Source organism: Bufo bufo, chromosome 3, assembly GCF_905171765.1.
Source record: "Bufo bufo chromosome 3, aBufBuf1.1, whole genome shotgun sequence".
NCBI classification, from domain to species: domain Eukaryota; kingdom Metazoa; phylum Chordata; class Amphibia; order Anura; family Bufonidae; genus Bufo; species Bufo bufo.
In genome coordinates, this window is record NC_053391.1 from 247,673,841 (window position 1) to 247,690,396 (window position 16,556).

The 16,556-nt window shown below is 50.7% G+C and overlaps 1 protein-coding gene across 4 annotated transcripts in view; it reads left to right on the forward strand.

Annotated features, from left to right (window-relative positions):
* Positions 1-16,556, forward strand: part of AMPD2 (adenosine monophosphate deaminase 2) — a 274,354-nt gene that overhangs the window by 131,670 nt on the left and 126,128 nt on the right. For all 4 annotated transcript variants that reach the window (XM_040424078.1, XM_040424077.1, XM_040424080.1 and 1 more), the window contains exons 2-5: positions 1,283-1,410; positions 1,564-1,694; positions 8,419-8,487; positions 8,623-8,728. In XM_040424078.1, coding sequence (XP_040280012.1) covers positions 1,283-1,410; positions 1,564-1,694; positions 8,419-8,487; positions 8,623-8,728 — 434 coding nt within the window. The remainder of the gene's footprint in view (positions 1-1,282; positions 1,411-1,563; positions 1,695-8,418; positions 8,488-8,622; positions 8,729-16,556) is intronic.

Here is a 16,556-nt window from a genome sequence, read left to right on the forward strand (position 1 = left end):
CGCTAATGCCCCTTGTTTTTTTACTCTAAGGTTTAGTGACCCTTTAAAGGCTTGGTCTCATCATTAAAGGGGTTTTCCCATCATATACAATGGGTGTATATTGCCAGGATATGCCCCCATTGTCTGATAGGTGCGCAGCCGCCCTCCATTCATTTCAATCGGGCCGCCGAAAATAGCAGAGCGCTGGCTTGACTATTTCCGTCTGCCCCATAGAAATGAATGGGAGCAGGGGCCAGATGTTCACGGTGCGCTCCAATTCACTTGTATGGTAGCCTCCAGGCACAACTCTCCCTGCTCCGCTCTCCTTGTAGGTGGGATCCTAGCGATATGCCCCCATTGTATGTGATGGTTGGGAATACCCCTTTATATATGCCTTCACTCGGTTAGATCACACAAAACTGTACAGTTTTTCATTTGGAATCAGTTTTAAATACAATGCCTGTGTCTGGATGTTGCCGTATACCTGCTGTGGCGCCCACTGGTGTTCTTCAGATTCAGTCTAGACACAGGAGCATTTATTAAAACGATTCCAGCTGAAAAACATGTTTAAGGGACTTATTCTAACGCTCTGCCTTTTTATGGCGACACTTTGGAAGAACAGTGCAGCCTATGTGCACTGCTATCATGATGCCAAGGATAACAACTTAAGGGCATCAGGCTCTGAACAGAATCCAATAAAGTTGGTCTCCGATCATTTTAACCCCATAGATGCTGCGGTCAGTAGCAACCACGGCATCTAAGGTGTTTAATAGAGAGAGGTCTCCCCTGTTATGTTCCCCCAAATTATGAACAGTAACTAATAATGTACCCAAAATAGTACCACTAAAAGCTTCAACCTTTCCAGCAAAAGAAAAGCCTTGTACGGTATGTTGATAGAAAAATAAAAAAGCTATGGCTCTCGGAATAGTGACATAAAAATGGCTTTATTTCCCTAAAAGGTTTTTATTGTGCAAAAGTACTAAAATGTAAAAGAAAAAACCCTATTCCTATTCGGTATCACCATATTTGCACCAACCTGTTAGTATTATTAATGGTAAAAGCAAAAAAGCAGCCAAGGTTAAGTTGCTGTCTTTTCTCATTCGCCTTCCTCAAAAGACTAATCAATAAATGATTTGTCCTCCAAATGGTGTCATGGAAAAAGACAAGTTGTCTCACACAAAAACAACCTGCCGACACTGGCAGTATAACTGTTTGAGATGTTATCATCTGGTCTTTCTACACGGTATATATGAGTGCAGTCACATAAAGGTATTATTAAAGTGCATTACCACTTTTCTTTCAGATTTTCGGGGGTCTCCGCTTCAAATACTACAGTCAGCTAAATCTTTCTCTGGTACCCCTCATAGTCTGAAGCAGTTAAGTCGAGAATTAAGAACATCCATGGAGGGAAAGTACAAAGAAATAGCAGAGGTAATACATATGTCCCATGTTTAATCAGGGACAACCCCTTTCATGATGCAGCCCCTTGGTCAATCAGCTGATCGCCCCAGTTCCTGCACCCAGCACCCTGGGACCCATCATAAGATAACCTCCTCATTCATTTCTTTTTCATCTCTACTTCAGGAACTGTTCAGTCGTTCCCTTGCGGACAGTGAAATGCGTTCTGCTCCTTATGAATTTCCAGAGGAAAGTCCTATTGAGAAGCTTGAGGAGAGAAGACAGCGTCTAGAGCGACAAATAAGTCAAGATATCAAGTAAGGCAACAAAAAGTGCAAAAAATGAAAAAGAAAACTATTAGTAAAACACAGACTGCAAAAAAAGATAGGATACTTAGGGCCCATGCGGATCCGCAAAACATGTATACCGTCCATGTGTGTTCTGCATTTTGTGGAAAGGTACGTCCTGCCTTCTGTAGAACTGTCCTACAGACAAGAATAGGACATGTTGTGTTTTTTTTTTTTTTTTTTTTTGTGGGGCCACAGAACGGATATGCGGATGCGGACAGCACACTGTGTGCTGTCTGCATCTTTTGTGGCCCCATTAAAGTAAATGGGTCCACATCCAGTCTGCAAAAGCCACCGTTGTGTGCATGAACCTTTAAAGGGATTGTTCACCCCCCAGCGTGGATGGACCTGTGGAGGGAATCATACAGTCAGGTCCATAAATATTGGGACATGGACACAATACTATCATTTTTGGCTCTATACACCACCACAATGGATTTGAAATGAAACAAACAAGATGCGCTTTACCTGCAGACTGTCAGCTTTAATTTGAGGGTATTTACATCCAAATCAGGTGAACGGTGTAGGAATTACAACAGTTTGCATATGTGCCTCCCACTTGTTAAGGGACCAAAAGTAATGGGACAGAATAATAATCATAAATCAAACTTTCACTTTTTAATACTTGGTTGCAAATCCTTTGCAGTCAATTACAGCCTGAAGTCTGGAACGCATAGAAATCACCAGACGTTGGGTTTTATCCCTGGTGATGCCAGGTCTCTACTGCAACTGTCTTCAGTTCCTGCTTGTTCTTGGAGCATTTTCCCTTCAGTTTTGTCTCCAGCAAGTGAAATGCATGCTCAATCGGATTCAGGTCCGGTGATTGACTTGGCCATTGCAGAACATTCCAATTCTTTCCCTTAAAAAACTCTTTGGTTGCTTTTGCAGTATGAATTGGGTCATTGTCCATCTGCACTGTGAAGCACCGTCCAATGAGTTCTGAATCATTTGGCTGAATATGAGCAGATAATATTGCCTGAAACACTTCAGAATTCATCCTGCTGCTTTTGTCAGCAGTCACATCATCAATAAATACAAGAGAACCAGTTCCGTTGGCAGCCATACATGCCCACGCCATGACACTACCACCACCATGTTTCACTGATGAGGTGGTATGCTTAGGATCATGAGCAGTTCCTTTCCTTCTCCATACTCTTCTCTTCCCATCACTCTGGTACAAGTTGATCTTGGTCTCATCTGTCAATAGGATGTTGTTCTAGAACTGTGAAGGCTTTTTTAGATGTCGTTTGGCAAACTTTAATCTGGCCTTCCTGTTTTTGAGGCCCACCAATGGTTTACATCTTTTGGTGAACCTTCTGTATTCCCTCTGGTGAAGTCTTCTCCTGATTGTTGACTTTGACACACATACACCTACCTCCTGGAGAGTGTTCTTGATCTGGCCAACTGTTGTGAAGGGTGTTTTCTTCACCAGGGAAGGAATTCTTCGGGCATCCACCACAGTTGTTTTCCGTGGTCTTCCGGGTCTTTTGGTGTTGATGAGCTCACCGGTGGGTGCCTTCTTTTTAAGAATGTTCCAAACAGTTATTTTGGTCAGGCCTAATGTTTTTGCTATCTCTCTGATGGTTTTGTTTTGTTTTTTCAGCCTAATGATGGCTTGCTTCACTGATAGTCACAGCTCTTTGGTTCTCATCTTGGGAGTTGAAAACAACAGATTCCAAATGCAAATTGCCCACTTGAAATGAACTCTGGACCTTTTATCTGCTCATTGTAATTGGGATAGTGAGGGAATAACACACACCTGGTCATGGAACAGCTGAGAAGCCAATTGTCCCATTACTTTTGGTTCCTTAACAAGTGAGAGGCACATATGAAAACTGTTATAATTCCTACACCGTTCACCTGATTTGGATGTAAATACCCTCAAATTAAAGCTGACAGTCTGCAGTTAAAGCACATCTTGTTCGTTTCATTTCAAATCCATTGTGGTGGTGTATAGAGCCAAAAATCTTAGAATTGTGTCCATGTCCCAATATTTATGGACCTGACTGTACTTACCTGTTCCTTGCTGCTGATTTCCGGCTCCTTTGCTCCCCCTGCTTCGGCGCTGCTCTCTGGTGCCCCCGCATCAACATCCTGCTTAACAAGTGTCATGTGGCCGCTGCAGCTGTGACGAGTGCCCCATGCAACATGTCACCAGGTCATGTGACGAATGGGGCAGCTGTCACTGCTGCAGCCATGTTTTCAGAGCAGTGCCAATGCTGGTAGAGTGAAAGAGTCAGAAACCAACAGCGTGGATTCTGTCTGCAGGTCCAGCCACACTGAAAGGAAAGGCCTCTAGAGGTGCCCAGAGCCGTCAGCTCTCCTGACACATCTACTTTAGTAAGTACTTACATTTCAATAACCCTTCTATAGCAGAGGAATGGCACAGCACAGTCTAGATTACAAATATTCACTGAATTGGGCAGTTCAGGAGAGCGGAAATTTATCACCAATATCTTTTCTTTTAGTAATTATAGCCAGATAGAAAAAAAATTGAAAATTTTTCTAATATTTGTATTTATTGATTGTAGATATTGTCATCTTATTTTCTGTACATGATTAAAAGTTGGGGCTAAACGGCGACATGCTGAGACTGTGGTCTGTCAGACAAAATTCAACACCACAATGCAAGTTGTGTACGACTGACACTTGGCTTCAGCTTTTCTGCGGTTAGGCTGTGTTTTTAAAGCCAAATTCTTGCTCTAAAATAGCTGTGTGACAGCAAGTTTCAGGCAAGTTGCAGAAATGTTTTTGGTTGTGCTACTTTTCTGGGTCTTGCTGCTGTGTGTGTCACCATGTAAGCCCAGCCTATGAGGCAGCCATCTTGTCTGCTTTACAGCAGTCACATGGACCATAGACACAGTAGACTGGAAGGAACTGATTGACTGCTATGGCAGGGGTTATGTCACATCAGACATTGGTGGCATATCGCTAAGATCTAGAATGGGCCCCGAAAGGTAACAAGAGCACACAGCGCACGCACAGTGTAGTCTCCATTCACTACTTATGGGAGTTTCAACAATAGCCAAGTGAGCGTGAGTGGCTGTTTTACGAATTCTGGAACTCCCATAGAAGTGAATGGAAGGTGGCCACGCATGCGTGGCTGTTCTCTGTTAACTTTGGGGGTCCCATTTTGGAGATACGTACAGGTCCCAAAGGTGGGATTCACACCTATCTAACATTGGTAGCATATCCTGCAACCAATATCTGAGGTGAGACAATTCTCTTAAGTAACCTGTTTAGAGGTCTTTGTGCACTGTGACCATCACCTATTGTGAATGGTGGACCTTGTGTTTTCTGTATATAGGTGACACCTTCCATTGTAATCATGCATGAGATTATAATGAGGTGACTGTTGAAATGTGATCTCGACAGAATAGGAAGTGTTGGCCTGTTATAAGGCTAAGGCCTCATGCACACGACAGTGTTTTTTCACTGTCAGTGATTTGGCTTCAGTGGTCCGAAATGAATGGGACCTCCGCTAAACTGTGAAAAATGACGGAACGGACGCGGATGCACACAACGGTCGTGTGCATGAGGCCTTAGTGGCATAGAAATTTAAATATATCACCAAAATTCTTAAAACTCAATTTAAAGAAGCACTCCCACAAAATTTTTTATTCTCTGGCCTGTTAGAAAGGTACATAAGGCAGTGGTGCCCAACCATTTTTCGTCTGAGGGCCGCACTAGACTTGGTATAAATTTCGTGGGACGGAACCAGGGAGCTTTGCCAGAAAGAAATGCAAACGCTGTGAGGGAGCACGTGTGAGCATTAGAGGGCACATATCTGGCATATCTAAGTAGAGGGCACATATCTGGCATAACTACTGTGAGGAGGGCACATATCAGGGCATAACTACTGTGAAGAGGGCACATATCAGGGCATAACTACTGTGAGGGGGCACGAGTGAGCATTACTGCTGTGAAGAGGGCACATATCTGGCATAACTACTGTGAGGGGGCACATATCTGGGCATAACTACTGTAAGGGGGCACATTTCTGGGCATAGCTACTGTGAGGGGGCACATATCAGGGCATAACTACTGTGAGGGGGCACATATCAGGGTATAACTACTGTGAGGGGGCTCATATCAGGGCATAACTACTGTGAAGAGGGCACATATCTGGGCATAACTACTGTGAGGGGGAACATATCTGGGCATAACTACTGTGAGGGGGCATGTGTGAGCATTACGTCTGTGAAGAGGGCACATATCTTGGCATTATTACTGTGAGGGGGCACATATCTGGGCATAACTACTGTGAGGGGGCATGTGTGAGCATTATGTCTGTGAAGAGGGCACATATCTTGGCATTATTACTGTGAGGGGGCACATATCTGGGCATAACTACTGTGAGGGGGCATGTGTGAGCATTACTACTGTGAAGAGGGCACATATCTTGGCATTATTACTGTGAGGGGGCATGTGATGTATACATGTGTGTAATGTATGTAGTGCAGTATGTGATGATCACACACTGCACTACATACATTACACACATGTATACATCACATACTGCGCTGTCACCTTCTTCTGCAGGTCTACCTTGATGTCTGGTCTTTAGGCTTCAGTCAGATCCTCCACCGCCATGCTTGCGCCGTGTGCCCGACACCACCAGGACCTGGCCCCTCCTCCTTTCATCTCCCGCCGGCTTCTCCTACAGCAGGGCGCTCTATCGCTCCAGTGCCCGCCCAATCTTACCAATCAGGGGCGTAGCTAGAAATGACTGGGCCCCATAGCAAAAAAATGTATGGCCCCCCCCTCCCGGATTTCCCACCCCCACATACCTATCGGACCTCCCACCCCTTCCAGAGCTCCCATCCAAACACCCCTCTAGGACCTCCCACCCGAACATCCCCACACCCCTCCCTAGATCCCCCCGTAAGTGTCATCCACAGATCCCCCCATAAGTGTCATCCACAGATCCCCCCCTCAGTGTCATCCACAGACCCCCCCCTCAGTGTCATTCACAGATCCCCCCCCTCAGTGTCATCCACAGATCCCCCCTCCCGTAAGTGTCATTCACAGATCCCCCCTCAGTGTCACCCACAGATCCCCCCCCTAAGTGTCATCCACAGATCCCCCCCTCAGTGTCATCCACAGATATCCCTCCTCAGTGTCATCCACAGATATCCCCCCTCAGTGTCATCCACAGATATCCCCCCTCAGTGTCATCCACAGATATCCCCCCTCAGTGTCATCCACAGATATCCCCCGTCAGTGTCATCCACAGATATCCCCCCTCAGTGTCATCCACAGATATCCCCCCTCAGTGTCATCCACAGATATCCCCCCTCAGTGTCATCCACAGATATCCCCCCTCAGTGTCATCCACAGATATCCCCCCTCAGTGTCATCCACAGATATCCCCCCTCAGTGTCATCCACAGATATCCCCCCTCAGTGTCATCCACAGATATCCCCCCTCAGTGTCATCCACAGATATCCCCCCTCAGTGTCATCCACAGATATCCCCCCTCAGTGTCATCCACAGATATCCCCCCTCAGTGTCATCCACAGATATCCCCCCTCAGTGTCATCCACAGATATCCCCCCTCAGTGTCATCCACAGATATCCCCCCTCAGTGTCATCCACAGATATCCCCCCTCAGTGTCATCCACAGATATCCCCCCTCAGTGTCAACCACAGATATCCTCCCCACCCAGAGCCGCTTCCTAGCTAATTTATTCACTGCACTTGCCTCTGTATAATTGAAGAGAAGCGCCGTAATCTCGCACAGGCGCACTGGCAGAGGCCAGGAAGACGGTGCATGCGCACTTCGATGCCTCTGCCAGTGCGCCTGTGCGAGATTACGGCGCTTCGCTTTAATTTCACAGAGGCAAGTGCAGTGAATAAATTAGCTAGGAGGCGGCGCTGGGCGGGTAGATTGCTGCCTGTGCCGTTCGCAGCGCGCCCTGCGCTGATAAAGTCTTGTTACTGCGCGGGCCGCATGACACGGCTTCGCGGGCTGCAGGTTGGGCATTACTGATATAAGGTACATTCACACATCTGTAGTTCTGGGTCCGCATCTGTTCCACAGTTTTTTTGCGGAATGGGTGCAGACCCATTAATTTCAATGGGGCAGCAAAAGATACAGACAGCACACTGTGTGCTGTCCGCATCTGCATGTCCGTTCTGCTGCACCGTAAAAAAGATAGAGCATGTCCTATTCTTGTCTGCAATTGCAGACAAGAATAGGCATTTCTATCATAGGGCTGGACATTTGCGGAGGACTAAAATATTTTATTGAAAGAAGTTGGCCGGCACACGCTGAGATGCACGCTGCACGGGACAGGAATAATTCCACGTGTAATTGAAAGAAGATCCCAGCAGCAGTCACGTCTGCTGGGATCTTCTTTCAATTACACTTTTACAATATTTTATTGTCAGGGCCCTATCAATAGTATTATACAATGTCATTATATACAATGACATGACATACAGTATAAACGTGTAGGAAACAGACGGACTGGCTGCTGGGCCGGGTCTGAGAGAGTGAACTTGATTAGGGGGGTTGCGAAACAGTTGCTGGGATGGAGGGGACCTGTTCAAAAAATTGTTGTGAGGCCCAGTCATTTCCAGTTACTCCGATGTAATTCTCTAAGAGTATCTCTGGTTTACTTCTGATTTCTACTGCTGTATGGTATTTCTCACTATCCTTATATCCAATCTACTGTTGATTTCTCCCTAGACTCGAACCTGACATCTTACTTAGAGCAAAACAGGATTTTCTGAAAATTGACAGCAGCTCAGACTTACAGTGAGTCACTCCTTTTATCTTTCTGGTGATGTATCGTCTGCTTGATCTGCACTTATCATTTACTGTTTGCAGACTCTGTCTTGTGTCATTTCGCTCCCTCGTGCTCTATTTTTCTGTCATTTTTATGTTTCTCAGGTTATACGAAGAAGAGCATGAAGACTTTGTGGATTATTTCTCTAAAGAGGCTATTCTTGAAAGAGAATACCTAAGAGTCTCCATCTCAGGTGATGAAAAGTGTGGGGTAAGTTATTCATTAAAAAATATTACATCTTTTTAAGATTACTAAGCTAGATGTACATAGTTACATAGTTAATACAGTTGAAAAAAGACAAGTCCATCAAGTTCAACCAAGGGATGGGTGGGGATGTATACATATATTACTGCGACGAATATCGTACCTCGCTGCCGCCGGACGTCAACTACGTATATCCAGCGAGATACGGTATGGTCACTGGTTACCAAGGCGTGACGTTACGCCGTGCCTGAGGAGCAGGTAAGGTCAGCTTGATACAGTGTTCACAGACTCCTGTCCACACGGGCACAGAGAAGCAACAAGGTGAGGGAGCCTTTTCACTGCCCCAGTGAAACAGCGCTTCCTCAGCCCGGGAAGACTGCCACCAGTTTCTTGTTTGATATAAGCCCGGTTTTCTAACGGGATTATATAAGGTAAAAAACCAACCCGTGGTAGCGTATTGCTAGGCCGAAACACGGACGTGGGGATTCGTGATCGAAATACAAGACAGCACAAGATTAAATTATATATTTAATCGCCTTAAGGGCTCACTGAGGTTACAAATACAGATGGCGTGGTACAAACAGGGTTAAGCAGAGCAGGTCCCTCTAAACACATGGCACGATGTGACCTCCCTTCAGAGAAAAGACACACCCGCTTGCTGGCACAAGCCTTTTAACCTGTAGCCGGCCCCTCCCGACCTCTGGGAGAGGTCCACTCCCCCTCTGCTGGTGCTGGCAGCAAATGAGCCACAAAACCGATTAGGGCTCATGGCTCCAGACCAGAATGTCGCAGGGAGGTGATTCTGGAACCAATGGGTCCGCCTGGGTCCCGGCTACCAGTAGAGTCCAAGCATGGTACAGTTATTTGGTTTCTGTGGGGAGATATGTATATCTCCCCTCCCTGGCATCCCACCACCAAACTATGACCATGCGCCTGTTCATCGTGGCCACAGGGACACAAATATGTATCTGGTTTATGTCTGCGATGGACGGGCGATTCATAATCCCTTAGGAACCGCCGGTTACATGATGTCTGATAATGTTCATTGAACTGAGGAATGGCCTAGACCCCTGCAGAGAGGTTCCATTAGCTTGGATCCTGTCTGGCTGAATGAAGGTGAGAAATTGTAAACAAAGGTGGCCTGCAAGAAGTTCTCTGCCATTTGGCTGGGCTTTGAAGCAGGGCCCCCTGTGGAGTTCACTACCTCTGCTATCTAACAGCAGGTGGCTGGTGTGGGAACATGGCTGACATTGAATAATAATTCATATTTCTCGTACATTCCATTGGGGGACACAGACCATGGGTATAGCTTAGAGGTATTACTAGGAGGGACACTATGCAAATACAAAAGAGAGCTCCTCCTCCTCGGGCTATACCCCCAGGCTCCACCATGAGGAAGTCAGTCTTTGCCTAGTTTCCGGTGAAGGAGGATGACACTTGTGTTGATTCTACTCCGGTTTGTTATTTAGTTTCCAGATGGGGACACAGGTCAGCATAGCGCTTTCCTGGTCCCCCGTGGAGTGCCCGCCGCCTTCTTTAGGACGCTGCCTGGCTGCCTCCATTTTCCCCCAAGAAGACAAGTGGATCCGGGCTCGACCTGTTAGCTCCAGCATCCCATCAGCTCCTGGGTCACCTGCTGCTGCCCTCCATCCAGAGCACTGTACTCCGGTGAGTCAGATGTCTGAAGAGGTGAGCCCTGCTGGTACTGAACAGAGGGAGAAGACTGCAGGAGCAGATAAGTATGGCTTCCCCTCTGCTCCCCCCTACCCCTTTCTCCCTGCCTGATATCTATGGGCCTCCTGGGTGAGCTGCAGAATGGGTGTTTCTGTCAGGAGGTACTGGGGGCATTCGGAGGAACTATACTGGGACTTTGTGGGCGGATCTCTCCCATCAAGGTTTTTTCTTGGGCACGGCTGTTCTCAGAGCGGCGCCGATGCCAGCACCACTACTACAACTCTACAGCAGCACCCGCCAGCGGCGGGCCCCCCGTTTCATTCGGGGGCCTCCGACACCACCAGCCCTTCATTAACCCCCGCTAAGCCGCGCTCGGCGCTCTTTTCGCGCTTCTATGACGCTTCGCTCTGGCGTCTTCCTCCGCTTGCTGAGTAGCTCCTCGCACGCGTGGCTGCTCCCCTGCTCCTCTCCGGTGGACTTCTGTGCTGTTGCCTGGGTGGTAGGACTTTTTAACCTTCTTGCTACAGCTGGTAGTGATCTTTTTTGTGGTTGCCATGATGCCTAAGCCTGGGGCCCCCCTTAAGTCTGCCAAGGCCTCTTCTCAGACCCCAATGGGGTCCTGTAAGAAGTGTCTTCAGCCACTTTCTGTCACTGGTATCTGTGCCTCCTGCCCTGCCCCTGGACAGGATCATCCTGCTCCTCCTTCTCTTACCCAGCCCAGTCCCCACCCCTGTCCCTGCGGAGCCTGCGGTTCCCACTTGGGCATCTGCCATGTCCAGTGCGGCCGCTGATTTGGCCTTAGTCGCCAAGGCAGCCATGTCCTTTATGGAACGTATGTCAGTTTCCAATCCTGTGGCGCCACCACTCCATCTTTTATCAGTTGTTCCCACAGAGGACGCTTGACTACTACGAGGCAGCGTGAGCGGCAGCATCCCTCCTCGGATGACTCAGTTTCCTCCTCTTGTCTAGAGGCGCGTTCGAACGACTCTCCCCCCCTAGGGAGCGCAAGTCTGAAGGGGAATTGTCCGGCTCGGACGAGGTGATGGAGCGGGACCCTCCGCCTTAGCTCTCCACAATGGTGGCTGACTTAGTGGCGGCTGTCCGTGACACCTTTAATCTCCAAGGGGATTCTCTTCCTTCCACTAGTCGGGAGTTCGCCCTTTTCCCGTCCAAGAAGCCGGAGGCTGCCATGAGGAATTTTCCGCGGTCATATCCAGGGCCTGGGACCGTCCTAATCAAAATTTCTCTGCCACCAAACGCATGGATGCGCTTTATCCTTTTCCGGCTGACAGTGTGCAGAAGTGGTCTTCTCCCCCTAAGGTGGATCCCCCGGTGGCCAGGTTAGCCAAAAACACGGCCCTCCCTGTCTTAGACGGCTCTTCTCTGCAGGACGCTCTTCCACCGGAGTTTACGGTCGCTTCGTTTAACGGCGTAGCTGTTGAAACCACCATCCTGAAGAAGAGGGGGTTCTCGGATTCTGTAGTTAGAACCATGATCAGAGCGAGGAAGCCGGCTTCCTCCCGGATTTACTATCGTACCTGGAAGGCCTTCCTTGCCTTTTGTGAGAACTCGGGTTTCCCCCCCCCTTCATTTTTCCATCCCGATGGTGCTCTCGTTTCTTCAGTCCGGCCTCGAGATGGGAATGTCGCTGAGCTCCCTGAAGGGTCAAGTTTCGGCTCTGGCCGTCTTTTTTCAGAGGTCCCTTGCTCTCCTGGGTCCTGTGAGGACTTTTCTGCAGGGGGTGGCGCATTCGATCCCTCCGTATGTCCCCCCTTTACCTCCTTGGGATCTCAACTTGGTCCTGCGCGCCCTCCAGACGGCCCCCCTCGAGCCTCTGAGGGATGTCTCCCTGACTTTTCTCACCTAGAAAGTGGTCTTCCTTGTGGCCATAACTTCCATCAGGCGGGTATCGGAGCTGGCCGCACTTTCCTGCCAGGAGCCTTTTCTGGTTTTTCACCAGGATAAGGTGGAGCTCCGTCCGGTTCCCTCCTTTTTGCCCAAAGTGGTCCCCCCTTTCCACCTTAACTAGGATCTTGACTTGCCCGCCTTTTGTCCTTCTCCGGCAAACCCCAAGGAACGCGCTCTCCATTCCCTGGATGTCGTCCGGGCCCTGAAGGTGTATCTCATGGCTACCGCCTCCGTCCGCCGTTCAGACTCCCTCTTTGTGATTCCCGAGGGACCTCGTAAGGGTCTGGCTGCCTCCAAGGTCACTGTGGCGCGATGGATCCGCTCGACTATCGCCGCGGCTTATCGCGCTCGTAGCAGGGTTCCCCCGGCTCGGATTACCGCTCACTCCACTAGGGCGGTGGGAGCTTCCTGGGCTAGGCGCAATCGTGCCTCTGCGTCTCAGCTTTGTAAGGCGGCCACCTTTACGAAGTTTTATCAGTTGCATTCGCTGGCTTCGGCTGATGCTGTCTTTGGCCGCAGGGTTTTGCAGGCTGTGGTTCCTGTTTGACCGTTGGACGTTCCTCCTGGCGGTGCTGATGTTTTTTCCCACCCCATGGACTGCTTTGGGACGTCCCATGGTCTGTGTCCCCCAATGGAATGTACGAGAAAAGGAGATTTTTTGTGAAACTCACCTGTAAAATCTTTTACTCGTCTTTTCCATTGGGGGACACAGCTCCCGCCCATTCTGCCTGTTGCAGGAGGGGTTCAGTTCAGTTCTGTTTGTGGTTGGGCCTCATGGTTGTTGGTCCGGTGGCTTCCATTATTTTTTCTTTTCTCCTTCTACTGCTTTTGCAATGCCCGACTTCCTCCTGGTGGAGCCTGGGGGTATAGCCCGAGGAGGAGGAGCTCTCTTTTGTATTTGCATAGTGTCCCTCCTAGTAATACCTCTAAGCTATACCCATGGTCTGTGTCCCCCAATGGAAAAGACGAGAAAAAGATTTTACAGGTGAGTTTCACAAAAAATCTCCTTTCCTCACACCTCCCCCTTTTAGAGGGCACTAGGGGCAGCACATTCCTGTGTTTCCCTGTGCGCCCTTCCGCACCCTCACTGGTGGCGAATGGCAAAGTGGTACGGCTGGAGCTCCCACCTCCTAATTGTTCCTGGCCAATGGAGTCACCCTGACTGAGCATGACACCGAGGCCACAATTGCTGGCGTCAGTCGCTACTATAAACGGCCGTGTGAAGTCGCCTGCCTGAGGTACCGGGAAGCTGGAAAGGGCATCCTTCAGCGCCTGGAAGACCGTCTCGCAGTCGTTTGTCCAATCGACTGCGGAGGGCAGCTTCTTCCTGGTGCGGTCCGTCAGGGGCCTTGCCAGGCTACTATAGGGTGCAAACCCCCTATTGTACCAGGCGGTGCCCAGAAAGGACATCACCTGGTTCTTGTCCCGGGGGGTGAGCCAGGATGCCTGGCATCCATTCTCCCGGGCTCCTGTTCCAAAGCTTCCCCGCCTGCCCTGGGCCCCTCGCTTATGCCCAGCTGGCACTTTCCTGGCATAAGGGTCAAGCCTGCCTGGCAGATCTGCCCGAGCATCTGCGCCAGATGCTCTCGGGGATCCTCCCATGTAGGACCGAAGACGGCAATGACCTCCAGGTACGCGGCCGCATACCCTTCGAGTCCCTTAAGCAGCTTGACCATCCGCTTAGAAGTGGCAGGGGCATACTCCATTCCCAATGGCATCTCGGTGGACTTCATCCTTCCAGGCGTTTTGGTGAACATTTCCCGGAAGGGGCGGCATTACGGGAGGGCACCTGCCTCCCGCTCATGATGCGCCTGCATCAGGTTCACAGAAGGCCTTCTGCCTTCCCCGGGCGTGGTCCAGGTTGACCAGGTACATCCTGGCATTGAGCCGCTGGTGCTCAAGGTACGGGTATCCCCATGCTGCCTGAAGCTTGTCCTGAGGTACGGGAACCAGTATCCACGCTTGCTGCCCTGAACGGATAAGGTACCACTAATTGTCTGTCCCTAGACGACGCCTACAGTGAGCCCTGCTGCACCGTTTCCCGGCACAACCGTCCTTGGTCCCAGATCGCCCTCTGGAGGTCGGAGTCCAAGGGAGGCTGTGCCACCTGCTCCGTGAGAGCTTTCAAGCTGGCGTTAGTCCCTAACGCCACCTGAAACCCTTGGTGGGACGTGGCCAGAATAGACGAGACTGCCACGTCCTCTGTCAGTTTTACTACCTGCTGGTCCCTAGGCCACTCCTCCCTTGAGCCCTGCTGGACCGTGACCCGGTACAGCCGTCCTTGGTCCCAGACCATCCGCTCGAGGTCTGAGTCCGTAGGAGGCTGTGCCGCCTGCTCCTTGAGAGCGGTCAGGCTGGCGTCAGCCCCTAACGCCACCTGAAACCCCTAACCGGACGTGGCCAGAATAGACGAGACTGCCACGTCCTCTGTCAGGTCCTGGGGACCTGTCTCCTGGCCTCCATCTGACTTGGCAGCCACTTGGTCGGAAGGGGGAAAGCCATCCGACCCCTGAGGGGTCCCTAGGGCCCCAGCACTCCCACTGCGCGTGACAGCAGCTATGGCCACTGCCACCGCTGGTAGTGCCTGCTTTCCCTCGGCTTCCAACCAAGTCGCCAGCCCAGACAGACTAACCTGGCCCTCTGACATCCCAGTTGTGGAGGAACTCTGCGCTGAGTCTTTACCTGGGAGCCCTACTTCTCCTGGGACAGCCTTTACCTCATTTGCATCCTCCTCCTCCGCAGCTGTCTGGCCCCTGCTTGTCCCCTCAGTAACCACACCTGAGGACAACAGGTTCCAGCATGCTTGCCTGGGGCCTCAGCACAGCTGGCTTGAAATACTCCCTCTCCCCTGAGTGGAGAGGCACACATTACATCCCCCACCCCCACATCCCCATCAACAGGCATGTTATAAACATTAACAGTATCAACAGTGGTGGACATGGCATCACATTCTGGGGGATCGGATCTCGAGGTGTCAGCGGCCATGTACTTAGACACAAGCCGCCCCAGGTCTGTCCCCAGCAAAACACTGGCAGGGATATTCGAGGATACCCCCACCTCCCTCACTCCTCGACCGGCACCCCAGTCCAAATAGACCTTGGCGACGGGCAGTGCCGGTTCTACTCTATCAATCCCGGAGACAGTAAGGGATCTCCCGGGCAATAAATCATGGGGTGCCACCAGTTCAGGCTGTACCAGAGTCTTCTCAGCACCGGTGTCTCTAAGTCCCATGGCCACGGCCTGGCCCATGGTTACCGGTTGAAAATTGTCGAGGGACCTCCCACCACCCACACACAACACAGTGGACGGTTTCCAGGTCGATGACTGGGACGGGTCCCTCGGGCGCTGGGAACACATGGCCTTGAAGTGTCCTGGCTGCTTACATAGGTGGCAAAGTCGGTGTTCCCCCACCGACGTGGAAAATGAAGCCGGGGCCGATGCCCACTTGGGCCTAGGGGCAGAGTGTGTCTTACCCCCTCTCCAGCCGACAGGTTTCCAGGCCTCTGAAGTCCTGTTGTTAGTGTACTCGTCGGCCAGGGCTGCTGTTGCAGAGGCCCTCTTTGGCTTCCGGTGACGGAGGTACAGCTGGAGGTCCTCTGGGCAATTTCACAAGAACTGCTCTGTGGTGATAAGCTCCTTCAGCTGTTGGACGGTGGAGAGCTCCAATCCTGTGGTCCATTGGTCGATCGCTCTCAGCAGGGCCCGCATGTGATCGGCCCAGCTCTGGGTAGAAACCCGCTGCAAACTACTGAGCTTTTTCCGGTATGTCTCAGGGGTCAAGAGCCTGCTTGATGTCCTCATAGCTCAGGATGGTCTCGCTGGGCAGGTACCAAGGGCTTTTCTCCTGAGACTTGGCGTTAGGAATCGGACTCACTGGTACTCCGGCAGCTGGTACTGATGGCAGGCCATCTCAGATGCCAGCAAAATGGTGTCCAGGTCCCCATCTTTGTCTAGTAGGGGAAAGTCCACCTCCCGTAGCTTGGGAATCCGGATGTCTGGACACTCACATCGGGCTGAGGAGGGCTGCTAGAGTTGGAGCACTCGCAGCTGATGCTCACGCTTGGCCTGCTCACGACGTTCTCATTCTGCAGCCTCTGTTCGTTCGCGATGTTCTGCAGCTGCCATGAGGATCTCACAGGCCGTCTGGTCTCCTGCCTGGAGACGGTCATGGCAGCTTTTAGGAGAGCAGCCGAGCCTGCCTGGCTGGGGGGAATGGGCAGGTGGAGTGGGGCCCCCGCGGGCCTCACCGCCG